The 17,523-nt window shown below is 40.7% G+C and overlaps 1 protein-coding gene across 1 annotated transcript in view; it reads right to left on the reverse strand.

Moving 5' to 3' along the window:
• The window catches only part of LOC126199053 (F-box/WD repeat-containing protein 2-like), a 128,080-nt gene that overhangs the window by 99,852 nt on the left and 10,705 nt on the right, over positions 1-17,523 (reverse strand). The window contains exon 2 of the mRNA XM_049935761.1: positions 2,498-2,768. Within this exon, the coding sequence (XP_049791718.1) occupies positions 2,498-2,768 (271 nt within the window). The remainder of the gene's footprint in view (positions 1-2,497; positions 2,769-17,523) is intronic.

Here is a 17,523-nt window from a genome sequence, read left to right on the forward strand (position 1 = left end):
AAAAAGTGATGAAAACATAAGAGTGTGTCACATAAACTGCAGCAAATGAATGCAACAGTTTCACAGTCGCACAGTTTTCTCTGTGCTCTGTCAAAACATATGTTTTTAACATTTTCAAATTTTTCCGTGTGTAGACCGTCAACTCCTGCATATGTCCAAGCAAATCTGAACATGGCCTGGAATTTTGGAGAGCGAAGTTGATTATGTGTGAGTGCCTGAACTCTGATAATTGTCTGAAAATAAAAAATTTTTACCCCAGGGAAGACTTGAACCAAGCACTTCTCGTTCCGCAGCTGCTCACGCTAACCACAGGACCACGGCGCTCCTGCACTCACATCGTCCTTGATATTGCCTATGTCTGCCATGGACTGCTCAGTTTGCATATTTTGCTTATTTTTTCATAGTTCCACACAACTTCTTCCTGTTTTCTTGATTGATCTGTGTTCAGTTTTTCAAGGCCTATCCACTGTTCCAACTTATAACTGAATCTGAAGGGGGTGCGATGGGGAGGTTCCCTTGTAAGATAAGTCGTAGGGTTAGTATTTCCTCAAGTGTTCCATTATTTCTACGGAATCCAAACTGATCTTCCCTGAGATCAGCTTCTACCAGTTGTTCCATTCGTCTGTAAATAATTCGTGTTAGTATTTTGCAGCCGTGACTTATTAAACTGATAGTTCAGTAATTTTCACATCTGTCAACACCTGCTCTCTTTGGGATTGGAATTATTATATTCTTCTTGAAGTCTGAGGGTATTTCGCTTGTCTCATACATCTCGCTCACCAGATGGTAGAGTTTTGTCAGGACTGGCTCTCCCAAGGCCGTCAGTAGTTCTAATGGAATGTTGTCTACTCCCGGGGCCTTGTTTCAACTCAGGTCTTTCAGTGCTCTGCCAAACTCTTCATGCAGTATCATATCTCCCATTTCATCTTCATCTACATCCTCTTCCACTTCCATAATATTGTCCTCAAGTACATCACCCTTGTATAGACCCTCTATATACTCCTTCCACCTTTCTGCTTTCCCTTCTTTGCTTAGAACTGGGTTTCCATCTGAGCTCTTGATATTCATAGAAGTGGTTCTCTTTTCTCCAAAGGTCTTTTTATTTTCCTGTAGGCAGTGCCTATCTTACCCCTAGTGAGATAAGCCTCTACATCCTTATATTTGTCCTCTATCCATCCCTGCTCAGCCATTTTGCACTTCCTGTCAATCTTATTTTTGAGAAGTTTCTATTCCTTTTTGCCCGTTTCATTTACTGCATTTTTATATTTTCTCCTTTCATCAATTAAAATGAATATTTCTTCTGTTACCCAAGGATTTCTACTAGCCCTCATCTTTTTACCTACTTGATCCTCTGCTGCCTGCACTATTTTCATCCCACACAATATCAGGAGTAATTCCAATGTGCCTCTGCAAAACACTGTATGAATGGGACTGCTCCTCATGTCACTGCCATGCCAGCTGACAACGGTCACATGGGATAGTGCTGGACTGCGAAACATAACTGAACTCAATACAGTACCATTCATCGGCTTTCCATGCTACCAAGTCATGGCATCAATAAAAAGGCAGCCATTTGCAGTATGGTGTTAGTGGCAGCCTATGCATGGGACAGTAATTCCCTAGTTCATCTGCTATTAGTCTCTGAACAATGGTGTGGGGTGACACAGATGTTGCACGGAGTCCATTACTTGTTTCTGGATGGCAGGTGCAATAAAGGGCTTTAGAAAATGCGTTTATTGTACAAGAATTTGATCCTCCCTTGGGGTGGTTACAGGTGGACGATAGCAACTTAAATGATGAGCCCACCTGTGCTCATGTTCCCATGCAATGCGACACTGGGCCACTATCATATCCGAATGCCCCAAAGTCTCGATACAGGACAATTTAACCAGCCGGCCAAATGGAGACCCACAGAAGGCCCCTTTGAAACTCTGCCAGGTTCTGGTAGTGCTGTGTCACACGAGTATGCAGCATCTCCATGTCCTTTACAGTTATCATTAAACATCTGACATTGTTCTTGCTCCTCAAAAACCCTACCACACTTGGTAAAACACTAAACATAAACCACATTAATGTACTGTAGTGGCCATTCTCCCTGTCACAGATAAATCCAACTCTTATCATTTACATACTGCCTGCTGGTGTGCACATGGACCAAGATACATTGACATCTGACCGTGTCTTCTGGGTGCTGCAGTTATTTTGTCAGGCAGTGTATAGAAAGTGCTTTACAGCTCCTCATTTCCTTAATTTCAAGAGTTTCAGTTTTTCTGTTCCTTGAATGCACTCTGTATCTTCTACAGATTTAAATACTTTCCAGTAAAGTGAGTTACAATGTCAATGTTAACGAAAACATAAGTCATATTTTCCAAGTAGGCCTAGTGCTTCTCACAAATATGTTTGAATGCTTTTCTTCTTCTAAAATGTATGCCAGCACAAAAACACTGCATAAACCTACACAATTAAATGTTTATAATTTATAAAGCCACACACAAACCTATTCCACTCCTTATTCACACAGGATGCTTGTATCAATGATACAACATCAACATAATGACATATGTACTCCTGTAATTCCACTGGAAGAAAGACTAGTATGTCATGATGAAAGTATTTGTGCACTTCTTTAAATATTTTGTAGCGTACTTCTGGAGTTGTTCCTTCTAAAAGAAAGCCAAAAAACTTCACCTGCTCATCAAGTGACAATGACTTAAATTTAGTTTGCGCCTCTATGATCCACTTTTCAGCAGACTCATTACGTTCACCATCTGGAACAAAAGAAAGAAAAAAATATATCATCAATGAGGAAAGAAGTCTGATATCAAAGCAATGGGATGAGGTCTTACAACAAAATAGTCTAATTCAAGCAACTGAAACTGAAGTAATGATGTTAAGATAAAATAACAGGAACAGAAAGCTGGCAACAGTGATAGATGGAGCAATTACTTTCCTGCAACTCTCACTATTAGGGATCAAATACTAAAATAAGAGCAGAATGTGACAATACAGTATTATAATTGATGTACCTCTGTGTACAGAAACTTCTTCCCCAATACGACTTTAGAACATGTGTAACCAATCTCCACAAGATCAAAATACCATCACACTGCTTCTGGTCAAAACATCTTTAGAATCTGAGTAATCCTGTGATCATTTAAAAAAAGTATATTTCATATGGCACTGATAGCTGGTATGCCTACAGGGTAGCTTCAGCCACTTGTCCAAAGGGTGTTCGTTCTTCCTTGACGCACGTTGGCCTCTTCCTTGGCAGATGGCTGATAGTTGTATTATACGTATGTTTGTAGAGTGTAGAAGAATGTAATGGATGTGTGTGTGTAGTGTAGTGTAGCATTGTGTTATGTTTGCATTATATGAGGATGATGAGAGAATGGGGAGGGTGAAACCCAGTGTCTGCACATAGCCTACTCCTTGCAAAGAGCACTGAGGAGGGCTCCAAGCTTAACACCCCAATTCAACAAACAGATCACCATCAAACATGTCACAGGCCCTCACTTCATAAGTAACAGTTGAGAGATTTGGAATTTAACCCAGGACATTGGTGCAAAGACTCCTTATCAGGAATTTTATGCCACAATCTCTTTTCCTCTTGCTAGTCAACTACTGGCAGTGAAAATTTCATCCAACATACGGATTCGAACCAATTTACTTCCGAGTCTGGAAGTCAGAATAAGTGGTAACATGCAAGGAAGGACGATTAAAGTTTAGTGCTCCGTTGACAACACAGTCAGTAGAGAGCACACACAAGCATGGTTTAGGGAAGGATATGGAAGTAAACTGATCATATCCTATTCGAATAAGCAACCCGGCATTTGAGTTACATGATTTAGGGAAACTACATAAGACCTAAACCTGGATGGTATATGGGGATTTGAACTTTGGTTGTCTCTATATGAGTTCACTGTCTCAAATATTTGGCCACTTTGCCTGGTGGTAGTAGGCATTTGCAAGTAATCCAAGAAAATTCTGAGTTAGGAACAGCAGCATTATGTGGGCCATAAGGACGAGCTTTGGGGACCACACAACAGACTCACTGATTCAATGATGATAATGCTGAAGAACTACAAGCTTTATGAGTACATACAAAACTTCCCGCAGCAGGATTTGCAGAGAAACTAGTATATTCTGTGCTGCAGCAGACTGTTATCATAGACAAGCATTTGTGGCATCTGAATAATGTGTTCATGAGAGTGATCGTACCAAGACAATCAATAGTATGGTAAACAAAACAAGTACACATTTCCACAAAAGTGGTAGAGTATTGAGAAGCTACAATTTTCTACACTTTTCACTTAGGCCTGTGAGAAAGATAAGTGTGGCTCAATTGGTGCATGGCAAAAGTAAGACTGCAAATCACAGGTCCATATTTCACACTGGAGTTGGTCTTAGATTTTATTCAGGTGACGTTCACATCTTAATGTGCTTTGCATACATCAAAAAAATAAACGTACACTGTAACTGCGGTGTCACATTAAATTATAGATTCTTCTATTAGGGATGGGGTCAGTCAGTTCTTAGATCAGAAGAAAGCCATGGCATACTTTCAATATGACTGTGCCTAATTAATCACTACAGTGTTCAAATCGAATAGTGTAGGTCTGCTTTATTTTGCTGCTTATCAATCTAGGAAGGCACGAAACCTGTCAATATGAAGATATTTCTGTTTATTGGTGATTGTGCTGTCAATATATGTGGCAGTAATCATTACGTGACTAGTGTAGGTGAGGAAGACAAGGTAAGCATTTATGATAATGAAATCTTATCATGTGATGTGGCTTACGTGAATCCTTTGGAATCAGCTTAACTGCTGCAGGAAATATTCAGATCTAGATTAACCATGTGCTTGTGGGATACATGTAAAGAGTTTGTGACCACAACAGAACTAATAAAATTTTCAATCATTAATGAGAGTGTTAGTGGCAGTCATGACACAAATGAAAAGCAATGGCTGCTTTCTGTTCCAGGAAACTAGATGAGGGGGTGAAGTAATGAAGCAGGTCCAATGAGCTGAGTGATGGAAAATGTGTCCAGAAAGTAAAGCATCCTTTTTTTTTTTTTTTTTTTTTTTTTTTTTTTTTTTGGCAGTCCTATTAGCCCCAGAGCATTTGGACAGGTCGGGTTAATTGTATGACTCTTGGCTTTTCAACATTTCCTTACTAAATACCCTCTGAGCTCTAGGAGCATCCAATTAGTCATTCCCATGAACATCCCAATACTACACGCATCACATTGCACAATGGGGCCAACATACTAACAAAGATGCACAATTGTGTTCTTTGCTAAACTCAACAGAAGTCTTGCCAATACTTGCCAAATGATATGGAAAACCTACGGGTACTTTGCTTTGGAGCATGAAGTCATTTAAGGAAGTCTAGGAAGTTGTTAAGGCTTGTATCCCCCTCCCATTCCTTCCCTGACACCAAAACCTCCTCCTCCTCAGACGAAGACTGTTGGTAGATGAGGTGCATATGTAGTGTTCCGAGTCTACGTGTAACTACATAACATCGTTATGTGATGGAGAAAATGCATCACCGTTTCTGGATCCAGTATAGCCCCTCATGGATTGATTGCTCCTGGTGCCAACATTAAGTAGTTTATATTAATAAGTCACAGTTGTGGAGGCAGATGTCAGTGATACTGATGCCCTGGAGCCCACAGCAGATATGATCCTGTCGATTGTGATGGCAAAGAGCATGACACTCTGTTTTCTACTCCCTACTCCTTAGTCCACCTCTACTCCCCAACCCCTTGCCTCATGGCTCATATCCCTGCAACAGGCCTAGATAAACGACCTGTTCCATTCGCCCTCCCTCTACCACCTATACCAGTCCCGTCACAGACATCTTCTACCAGGTCAAAAGCAATGCTACCAGTGAAAGCAGCCATGTGGTCTTCAAACTAAGCTTTTTTACTCCTTACTACGTGGGCATGACAACTACCAGGCTGTCTGCCTGCATGCATGGCCACCACCAATGGCCATGAGAGAGCTGGACCACCCAGTTGCTGAACATGGTGTCCAACACAATGTGCTTTACTTCAACGAATACTTCACAGCCTGTGTCATCTAAATCATTCCTACCAACAACAGCTTTCCTCAGATGAATATGTGGGAACTCTCCCTACAACATATCCTTTGTTCCCATAACCCCTGGTCTCACCCTTCACCCTACCCTCTCCCTGCTTCCTCTCCAGCACTACACACAGCTTCCATTCTGCCAACACACCTACAGTCTTTCCCTCTTTTCTCCTTCTCTTCCTCTCATGCCCCATTTGGATTCCCCATCTCCTTCCCTCCAGCAAAGCAACCTACTTCTGCACCTAGCAGCACTATCCTGTCCACATCATGACCCTCCACACTCTCACAGGTAGTGCACCATCTTCCCCCACCCTACCCTGTTACACTTCCCCTTCCCTGCACCATGCCATCTGTCTAACCCCACCGCCCACCCTACATTGCTGGTCATGTCAGAGGCAGTCACAGGTCACAACTGGGCCGCAGAGGCACGACACAGTGGCCATGTCCATGTGAATTGTGAATTGCGAATGTGTGTGTGTGTGTGTGTGTGTGTAAGTACAATCTAACTTCTGCACCACTTCAGTGCAGTAATGTGTTCATTGCAAATAAGTATTATAGTAGTTGTATTACACGTTTATTACCTTATAAATAAATTTAAAAAAAATTATTTTAAATTCAGTACATTAGTATTTGTAAAATGACTCATTCATGTAGTGTTCATTAAAAAATGACGATCATTCCACTTGGGACCTGTGGAATGGTACATTAGCTTATTTGTTTCAGTTGTAAATATTTGTCATGTATTGTTGTTTTTCTGACATGTTCTACATCCTGGAGGACCTTCTCATTGCGGGTCAATTGGAATGAAAGTTAATCTAATCTAATCTAATCTATGTACATTCTGTATGTGAAAATATGTGCACTGACATCCATGAAACTCAATAACATTGATGTTTAACAACTTTCGAGTGGTCGCAATATATAAGATGAATGAAGATTTTAACTGAACTGTGTTGTAATTAACAAAGTGTGTCGTGTCATTGTCATTGGAGTGAGCTTGGACACAGTGATTCTCATTATTGGCTTATTTAACTGAATTACCACAGTGTATTTTTCTCTGATAAATTACTACAGAATAGTTCTAAGTGTGAACTGTGACTTTTTGTGTAAATCTGAACTGCTTTTTGTGCCTAAAATAGAATAATTAACTTTGCCACTGAATTCTTTATAGTAAATGTAGGTGCTGATCTGCTTCTACACAATGATATAGTTTTTTTGTAATACGTAAACTGTTCATTGTCAATAATACTGAACTTTCAGAGGAATAAAGGTGTCTGTAGGTGCAATTCAAATTGTTGTTGTTGTTATGGTCTTCAGTCCTGAGACTGGTTTAATGCAGCTCTCCATGCTACTTTTTCCTGTGCAAGCTTTTTCATCTCCCAGTACTTACTGCAACCTACATCCTTCTGAATCTGCTTAGTGTATTCATCTCTTGGTCTCCCTCCACCATTTTTACCCTCCACGCTGCCCTCCAACATTAAATTTGTGATCCCTTGATGCTTCAGAACATGTTCTACCAACCGGTCCCTTCTTCTTGTCAAGTTGTGCCACAAACTCCTCTTCTCCCCAATTCTATTCAGTAGCTCCTCATTAGTTATGTGATCTACCCATCTAATCTTCAGCATTCTTCTGTAGCACCACATTTCAAAAGCTTCTATTCTCTTCTTGTCTAAACTATTTATCATCCACGTTTCACTTCCATACATGGCTACGCTCCATACAAATACTTTCAGAAACGACTTCCTAACACATAAATCTATACTTGATATTAACAAATTTCTCTTCTTCATAAACGCTTTCCTTGCCATCGCCAGTCTACATTTTATATCCTCTCTACTTCGACCATCATCAGTTATTTTGCTCCCCATATAGCAAAAACTCCTTTACTACTTTAAGCGTCTCATTTCCTTATATAATTCCCTCAGCATCACCAGACTTAATTCGACTACATTCCATTATCCTCGTTTTGCGTTCGTTGATGTTTATATTATATCCTCCTTTCAAGACACTGTCTATTCTGTTCCACTGCTCTTCCAAGTCCTTTGCTGTCTCTGACAGAATTACAATGTCATCGGCGAACCTCAAAGTTTTTATTTCTTTCCCATGGATTTTAATACCTACTCCGAACTTTTCTTTCGTTTCCCTTACTGCTTGCTCAATATACAGATTGAATAGCATCAGGGAGAGGCTACATCCCCGTCTCACTCCCTTCCCAACCACTGTTTCCTTTCATGTCCCTCGACTCTTATAACTGCCATCTGGTTTCTGCACAAATTGTAAATAGCCTTTCGCCTCCTGTATTTTACACCTGCCACCTTCAGAATTTGAAAGAGAGTATTCCAGTCAACATTTTTAAAAGCTTTCTCTAAGTCTACAAATACTAGAAATGTAGGTTTGCCTTTCCTTACTCTTTCTTCTAAGATAAGTCGTAGAGCCAGTATTGCCTCACGTGTTCCAACATTTCTACGGAATCCAAACTGATCTTCCCCGAGGTCGGCTTCTACCAGTTTTTCCATTCGTCTGTAAAGAATTCGCGTTAGTATTTTGCAGCTGTGACTTATTAAACTGATAGTTCGGTAATTTTCGCATCTGTCAACACCTGCTTTCTTCGGGATTGGAATTATTATATTCTTCTTGAAGTCTGAGGGTATTTCGCCTGTCTCATACATCTTGCTCACCAGATGGTAGAGTTTTGTCAGGGCTGGCTCTCCCAAGGCCGTCAGTAGTTCTAATGGAATGTTGTCTACTCCCGGGGCCTTGTTTCAACTCAGGTCTTTCAGTGCTCTGTCAAACTCTTCACGCAGTATCATATTTCCCATTTCATCTTCATCCACATCCTCTTCCGTTTCCATAATATCGTCCTCAAGTACATCGCCCTCGTATAGACCCTCTATATACTCCTTCCACCTTTCTGCTTTTCCTTCTTTGCTTAGAACTGGATTTCCATCTGAGCTCTTGATATTCATACAAGTGGTTCTCTTTTCTCCAAAGGTCTCTTTAATTTTCCTGTGTGCAGTATCTATCTTACCCCTAGTGATATAAGCCTCTACATCCTTACATTTGTCCTCTAGCCATCCCTGCTTAGCCATTTTGCACTTCCTGTCGATCTCATTTTTGAGACGTTTGTATTCCTTTTTGCCTGCTTCATTTACTGAATTTTTATATTTTCTCCTTTCATCAATTAAATTCAATATTTCTTCTGTTACCCAAGGATTTCTACTAGCCCTCATCTTTTTACCTACTTGATCCTCTGCTGTCTTCACTACTTCATCCCTCAGAGCTACCCATTCTTCTTCTACTGTATTTCTTTCCCCCATTCGTGGCAATTGTTGTTCCCTTATGGTCTCCCTGAAACGATGTACAACCTCTGGTTTAGTCAGTTTATCCAGGTCCCATCTCCTTAAATTCCCATCTTTTTGGAGTTTCTTCAGTTTTAACCTACATTTCATAACCAATAGATTGTGGTCAGAGTCAACATCTGCCCCTGGAAATGTCTTACAATTTAATACCTGGTTCCTAAATCTCTGTCTTACCATTATATAATCTATCTGATACCTTCTAGTTTCTCCAGGATTCTTCCATGTGTACAACCTTCTTTTATGATTCTTGAAGCAAGTGTTAGCTATGATTAAGTTACGCTCTGTGCAAAATTCTACCAGATGGCTTCCTCTTTCATTTCTTTCCCCCAATCCATATTCACCTACTATGTTTCCTTCTCTCCTTTTTCCTACTCTCGAATTCCAGTCACCCATCACTATTAAATTTTCGTCTCCCTTCACTCGCTGAATAATTTCTTTTATCTCATCATACATTTCATGAATTTCTTCATCAGCTGCAGAGCTAGCTGGCATATAAACTTGTACTACGGTAGTAGGTGTGGGCTTCATGTCTATCTTGGCCACAATAATGCGTTCACTATGCTGTTTGTAGTAGCTTACCCGCACTCCTATTTTTTTTATTCATTATTAAACCTACTGCTGCATTACCCCTATATGATTTTGTATTTATAACCCTGTATTCACCTGACCAAAAGTCTTGTTCTTCCTGCCCTGAACTTCACTAATTCCCACTATATCTAACTTTAACCTATCCATTTCCCTTTTTAAATTTTCTAACCTACCTGCCCGATTAAGGGATCTGACATTCCACGCTCCGATCCGTAGAATGCCAGTTTTCTTTCTCCTGATAACGACGTCCTCTTGAGTAGTTCCCACCCGGAGATCCGAATGAGGGACTATTTTACCTCCGGAATATTTTACCCAAGAGGACGCCATCATCATTTAATCATACAGTAAAGCTGCATGTCCTCGGGAAAAATTACGGCTGTAGTTTCCCCTTGCTTTCAGCCGTTCGCAGTACTAGCACAGCAAGGCTGTTTTGGTTAGTGTTACAAGGCCAGCTCAGTCAATCATCCAGACTGTTGCCCCTGCAACTACTGAAAAGGCTGCTGCCCCTCTTCAGGAACCACATGCTTGTCTGGCCTCTCAACAGATACCCCTCCATTGTGGTTGCACCTACGGTACAGCCATCTGTATTGCTGAGGCACACAAGCCTTCCCACCACCGGATTATACTCTTGGAAAATCAAACAGATGTCAAACCCAACAGCAGATGTCAGAAAAAGAAGATTAAAGTTCTACACCTACAAGACCCACCAACAGAATTTTGACACGAGTACAAGTGGTCAAGTCAACAGTACCATGGAAAGTACAAGTCAAACTCGATCTAGCAAAAACACAAATCAGTTCTATAGAAACTGACAACAGATACATATAGTGGGACAAGATCTATAAGTGGAATGTCAGGTCAAGGAATGAAGTCCCAAAGAAAACAGGGACAAAGTGGATTGAGGATGGAAAGATACTATATGGAGAAACAATGAGAGAATTTTGGAAGATCAGCAGGAATTTTCAATGAGGCAGAATGCTTTGCGTGATACTACAGGGTCTTGATGCAAATAATAATAATAATAATAATAATAATAATAATAATAGGCCTCTGGTATGTTCTGCCAGCCGTAAAAGGCGACGAAAAGAACAAACCACTAACCTCATAAACATGGCAAACAAAAGTTGTGTGGTGCACCAACGCAGGGTACTTCTTGACAGTGCCCGACAAATGAACATCAGCAGAATGGATGGTACTACTACTCAGTTTGCATACGATTTCAGTAACTGGTATCAGCGATGTTCAGACCACAGAAGTGTCACACACACAGAAGTGTCAAATTATGTTATGCATTTTCTTGAGCACACACCATCATACACTCATTTAGACTTACAGCTTCGAGGTGACCAGGTGCTACTGAGGAAGGGCAGCAAAAATCAGGTCAGTAACACTATAGGTCCTCAATAAAGAATAGGCGCTTACATTGTGTAGACAGACTGGAGGCAACAGAAACCAATACATTAATACTATGTAATGTGCATCCACAGCACATGTGGCCTATGTTCGAAGGAAATGTTATGCTGGTCTCTACAATACTAAAAATTCCAGGTTAGTCCCCCATTCTCATCTCTAGCATTGCCAAGGGGGAGATGGTCATGAGAAAAAGACTGAATAACCAACAAAAGTGTGGAATGTCAGAAGTCCGAATGTGGTATGCAAGCAAGAAAATTTGAAAAGGAACATGTAGACTCAGTCTAGATATGAGGGTCAATGAGTGAAATTTAAAGATGAAATCAAACAATAGAAATTCCAGGACCAAACATCAACAACATAAAAAGGGTAGATTGCTACTCACTGTAAAGATGACATTGCATTGCAGACAGGCACGATGAGAAGATTGCTGCACATATTCTTTCGGCCAAAGCCTTCGTCAGAAAAGAGAAAGAAACACACACACACACACACACACACACACACACACACATACACACACACACACACACACACATACATACATATTCACACAAGCAAGCACCACAAATGCAACCACTGCCTACATTTACATCTACATCTACATTTATACTCCGCAAGCCACCCAACGGTGTGTGGCAGAGGGCACTTTACGTGTCACTGTCATTACCTCCCTTTTCTGTTCCAGTCGCGTATGGTTCGCGGGAAGAACGACTGTCTGAAACCCTCTGTGCGCGCTCTAATCTCTCTAATTTTACATTCGTGATCTCCTCGGGAGGTATAAGTAGGGGGAAGCAATATATTCGATACCTCATCCAGAAACGCACCCTCTCAAAACCTGGCGAGCAAGCTACACCGCGATGCAGAGCACCTCTCTTGCAGAGTCTGCCACTTGAGTTTGCTAAACATCTCCGTAACGCTATCACGGTTACCAAATAACCCTGTGACGAAACGTGCCACTCTTCTTCGGATCTTCTCTATCTCCTCCATCAACCCGATCTGGTACGGATCCCACACTGATGAGCAATACTCAAGTATAGGTCGAACGAGTGTTTTGTAAGCCACCTCCTTTGTTGATGGACTACATTTTCTAAGGACTCTCCCAATGAATCTCAACCTGGTACCCACCTTACCAACAATTAATTTTATGTGATCATTCCACTTCAAATCGTTCTGCACGCATACTCCCAGATATTTTACAGAAGTAAGTGCTACCAGTGTTTGTTCCGCTATCATATAATCATACAATAAAATGGTTGCCCTCAGAGGGCACGCGGCCTATGATAGGGTAGGATAAGCCTGAGATAGGACTGGAATAGGAAGTGGTAGGTGGGTCAACTGGGCAGGATCTTCCGTAGGAGCATGATTCCTCAGGCTTCTTCGGTCAGACTGCAGCAAATATGCATTGAACAGAAGCAAAGATTTGATTTGGAGCACGGTGTGGAGGGGGGAGTGATAGGAGGGTACCTGTGAGGGAAAAGGAGTTGGTGCTGCCTGGCAAAGTATGTAGGGCTAGAGGAGGCAGGACAAGGGTGACGGCTGACAGGCACATTATTGGCAGGCTGTGGAGGAGGGAGAGGAGAGGGAAAAATGAGAAGCGGAAAGGTGAGGAGCACCAAACGGGAATACACCAATGTATGTGCCAGCAAGGAGCAGTGCCCAGTTGAGGGTGATGGGAGGTGAATTGTGCGGAGCTGACAGGGCGGAGTGGGGAGTGGAGGGGAAGGGCAGCGGGGGTTCGGGAACAGTTTGCTGGAAGGTATGGGGACAGCAGGTTACCGTTCAGGGTGGCTAGTAAACTGGAAAACAAAACTCCCTGAGAAATCCAGGTGTAAGGAGGAAGATGATGTCAAGAAGCTTCTGATGAATTAATGGTGACAAGGGGAGGATAGTAAACCACAATAATGACTTTTCTTTCCTCTCAGCTGAGATGTATACCAGCTACAAGCAGTAGTTTAATGGCAGTTTTTAAACATCAACAATTTACTGGCATAATATTCATACTACTAACACACTTTGAAATAGGAAGTATTTTAAAATTTGCAATTTATAAAAATCAATTAAACGCAGTTTCAATGCTAGGTTAAAAATGCAGAATTCCATGACATTTTATGAAATTGCTGAAATTCCCTTATTTTTCCAGGTAAAATGTAATTCCCTGAGAATCCCAGGTTTTCGATAAGAATCACCACCCTGGCTTGGGTAAACGCCAGGATGATTTCGGGAGTGGAGAATGTGTTCACCCGCACAGTTCACAATAGCTGATAGTGGAAGAGAGGATCCAGATGGCCCGGGTTGTGAAGCACTCACTGAAATCAAGTATGTTACGTGCAGCTGTACGATGTGCCACAGGGTGATCCACTTTCTTCTTGGCCACAGTTTTGTGGTGGCCATTGATCCTGGGACAACTGGTTGGTAACCATACCAATATAAAAAAACTGAACAACGATTGCAGCAGAGCTGATATATAAAATGGTTGCTCTCACAAGGCACGTGGCCTATGATGGGGTAGGATAAGCCTGAGATAGGACTGGAATAGGAAGTGGTAGGTGGGTCGACTGGGAAGGATCTTCCATAGGAGTATGATTTCTGTGGCAAGGGGTTGGGACTGGGAGTGGCATAGGGATGGATTAGGATGTTCAGGAGGTCGGATGTGTGATGGAACACTACTTTACGAGGTGCAGTAAGAATCTTGAGCAGGTTCCACCCCTCCTAAAGTGATGTTCTGTTGCCCACCCAATCTCCACAATACCCTAGACCATCCCTATGCCACTCCCAACCCCAACCACATGCCACAAGAATCATATCCCTGTGGAAACCCAGGTGCAAGACCTGCCCAATCCACCCACCCAGCACTTCCTATTCCAGTTCTGTGACAGACAGGCTTATCCTACGCCATCAGAGGCCAAGCCACTGGTGAAAACAGCCATGTTGTATACCAGCTCTGCTGCAATCATTGTTCAGTTTCTTATACTGGTATGACTACCAACCAGGTGTCCACCACAATGAATGGCCACCCTCAAACTGTGATCAAGATCAAAGTGGACCACCCTGTGGCACAGCATGAAGCTGCAGGTAACGCACTTGATTTCAATGGCTGCTTCACAGCCCAGGCCATCTTGATCATCCCCTCCATCACCAGCTTTTCTGAACTGTGAATATGGGAGTTATCCTAACAACATATTCCCCACTCCCAAAACCATCCCAACATCAACCTACAGTTACCTACTATCGCCATATTCTCCAGCCAACTGTTTCTAGCCTATTTCCTGTCACCTCCTCACAATTCACCTCCCCTCCCCTTCATTGTGCATTGCTCTCTCGTAGTGCATCCACCAGTGTTTTCCCCTTCTCTGCTTCTATCCTTTCCATGCCCCATATTTCCCCTCCTCTCAGTCCATTTGGCCTCGGTTGCTCTCTGTCTTTCTGTGAGACAGGTCATATTTATTGGTGAGGAGCCATTTATCCATTCTATTTGTACTGAAGTACGAATGTTACAAAAGCCAAAGATTTTAATGCCATAATCTCGTTAATCAAAGAAAATGTGGCTAAAAATAAGAGCCAAGAAAACAGAAAACAAAAATTAGTATTTTATCAATTCCTAAACCAAAAATCAGTAAAATGATTGCTGATGAAGTTGTAAGGTTTGCCACTGATTTTTACCAAAATCTACATCTACATCTACATCCACACTCCGTAAGCCACCTGACGGTGTGTGGCAGAGGGTACCTTGAGTACCTCTATCGGTTCTCCCTTCTATTCCAGTCTCGTACCAAAATAATGAATATACTCAAATGTTACCAGGAGCAAAAGACAAAGATAGCATTCAAGAGAGTGTGTACATGCAAAACAACTTACCCTCTCACAAACTAAGGGGACTACAGTCTTGTTTGAAATGGGAGAACCCAAACACGAACACTGGTTTTTATAAATTTTGTTCACTAACACGAAAGTGGTATATTTTAGCTGGTGCTGGAGGTACTCATTCAGTGTGTGCTTGTGGCATCCACCAAAACGTAAAACTGCTTTTAGCTGTGGAACACACTCAAAATAATTAAAGAACTTATAAAATTCCTTGTATATGAGTCAGAAAACTATGAAAGCATCCTTAACCACTCTGATAATTGTCCCTGTGATGAGAAATTGTCAGAACTTTTGAAAGAAAAATCGGCTTACAAAGATACTGATGATAAAAGTCAGTACAACCAGTGGGTTAACACAGACCACCAATAGAAATGGTAAAGCAGTCTGCAGATGTTGAATACAGAAACTTGGTAACAAAATTACAGGCACTTTAACTGCACTCATTTACAGCTAAGTGTTAGGGAAGACCCCTGAAAAATTTAAATGAAAATATAGCCCTCAAAAAAGCAATTATGTTAATGGACTTTGCTGAAAACTACAATTCTGTAATTCAGAATGAAATCTAGAGTTATCACTGGACAAGAAGCAGCTGCTGTATCATTCCTGTTGGTGTTTATGTGACAAATGAGGAAAATAAATTGGTAATAGTACACCATTGTTTTATAATTGATGATATGGAGCACAATGTAGGATCTGTAAATCCTGTTAAGTAAGAAATGGTTGAGTTGTTAACTGAGTGTTATCTGTTAGTCAGGAAACTGCAATATTTCGCTTATGGATGCGCTGTTCAGTATAAAAATTAAAAAAAAATAAAAAACTTACGTGAACACAAAAATGATTTTTATATTGATGCTGAACATTCCTCTTTCGCTAGAAGCCATGGACTGAGAGGAACTGTAACATGTGTATTGAGAAAAGCTAGCGTTCAAATAAAAGATGAGGTATAAATAATAACTGCATCTGGTGTTCATAATTTCTGCAATGCTAATACTGACATATTTTATCCATTCGTCAGAGAGAATCAACAATTTCCTACACAATAACCTAAAGAAGAGATTTTTGACAACCCACATAATACCTGGCACCAAGAATTTTTACAATTACAAACCACTTTCCACTGATTAATCAGAAATTAGAAAAGTAATGTGTTCTGAAAAACCTTCCTAGATTTTCCCATTCACTGTTAATATACCACAACAGGCACACACCCATCCTCAACAAAACTTTTGTAACTGCTGCATAAGATGACAGGTGATACCTTTCCGTCATCAAGGATGTATGTGATGAAGAAGGAGACACTGAACTACTTTTTCTCGACCCAACTGGACCAGCAGTGTCATTCTTTTGGCCTCAGAAGGAAGATTCTTCCTTTGTACTTTTGAAAAACATTTTATGTTCTGTTAAGTTTACCTTAATCACGCACATTCAGAAGAATGTATTACTTTAATGAAAACAATACAATGTTCATGGAATCTAATTTGTCACAGTGGGTTAAACAAATAATAAAAATTTCACTTGAGAACTCCAATGATCTACATTGCTGAACATTTACATTTCAAATTTAAATATTTATCTGCCTGGAATAGTTGTTGTTTAAATATGCTCACTTGCTACTCCTAAATAAAGTTAATAATAGTAATGAAAATATTTCAAATAACATTATAACTTCTGTTCTACACTTTTATTATTTTCACAAAACATGAGACACATGTACTAAAGCTTATCAATCTACACAATGTGTTTAAATGGCCTTCTGAACACTGATATCAAATACGTGTCTCCTGTAACTGAATCAAATGGTTTATATTATGTATGTTATGAAACATACAAACCACAATTTGCAAATTCACAATTCAACAAATAAATGGAAACCTCATGTCTGTCAAAATCAGTGATGTTTCCTGTTTGAAATCATAACCTATGCACAGCCTCTGGAGTAGACAACATTCCATCAGAACTACTGATGTCCTTGAGAGAGCAAGCCATGACAAAACATTTCCATCTGGCATGCAAGATGTATGAGACAGGCGAAATATCCTCAGATTTCAAGAAGAATGTAATAATTCTAATTCCAAAGAAAGCAGATCCTAACAATTGTGAATATTACCGAGGAATCAGCATTATAACAAGTCATGCTTGCAAAATACTAACACGAATTCTTTAAACAAGAATGGAAAAACCAGAAGAAACCAACCTTGGGGAAGATGA

This window comes from Schistocerca nitens, chromosome 8 (genome assembly GCF_023898315.1).
Source record: "Schistocerca nitens isolate TAMUIC-IGC-003100 chromosome 8, iqSchNite1.1, whole genome shotgun sequence".
Taxonomy (NCBI): Eukaryota; Metazoa; Arthropoda; class Insecta; order Orthoptera; family Acrididae; genus Schistocerca; species Schistocerca nitens.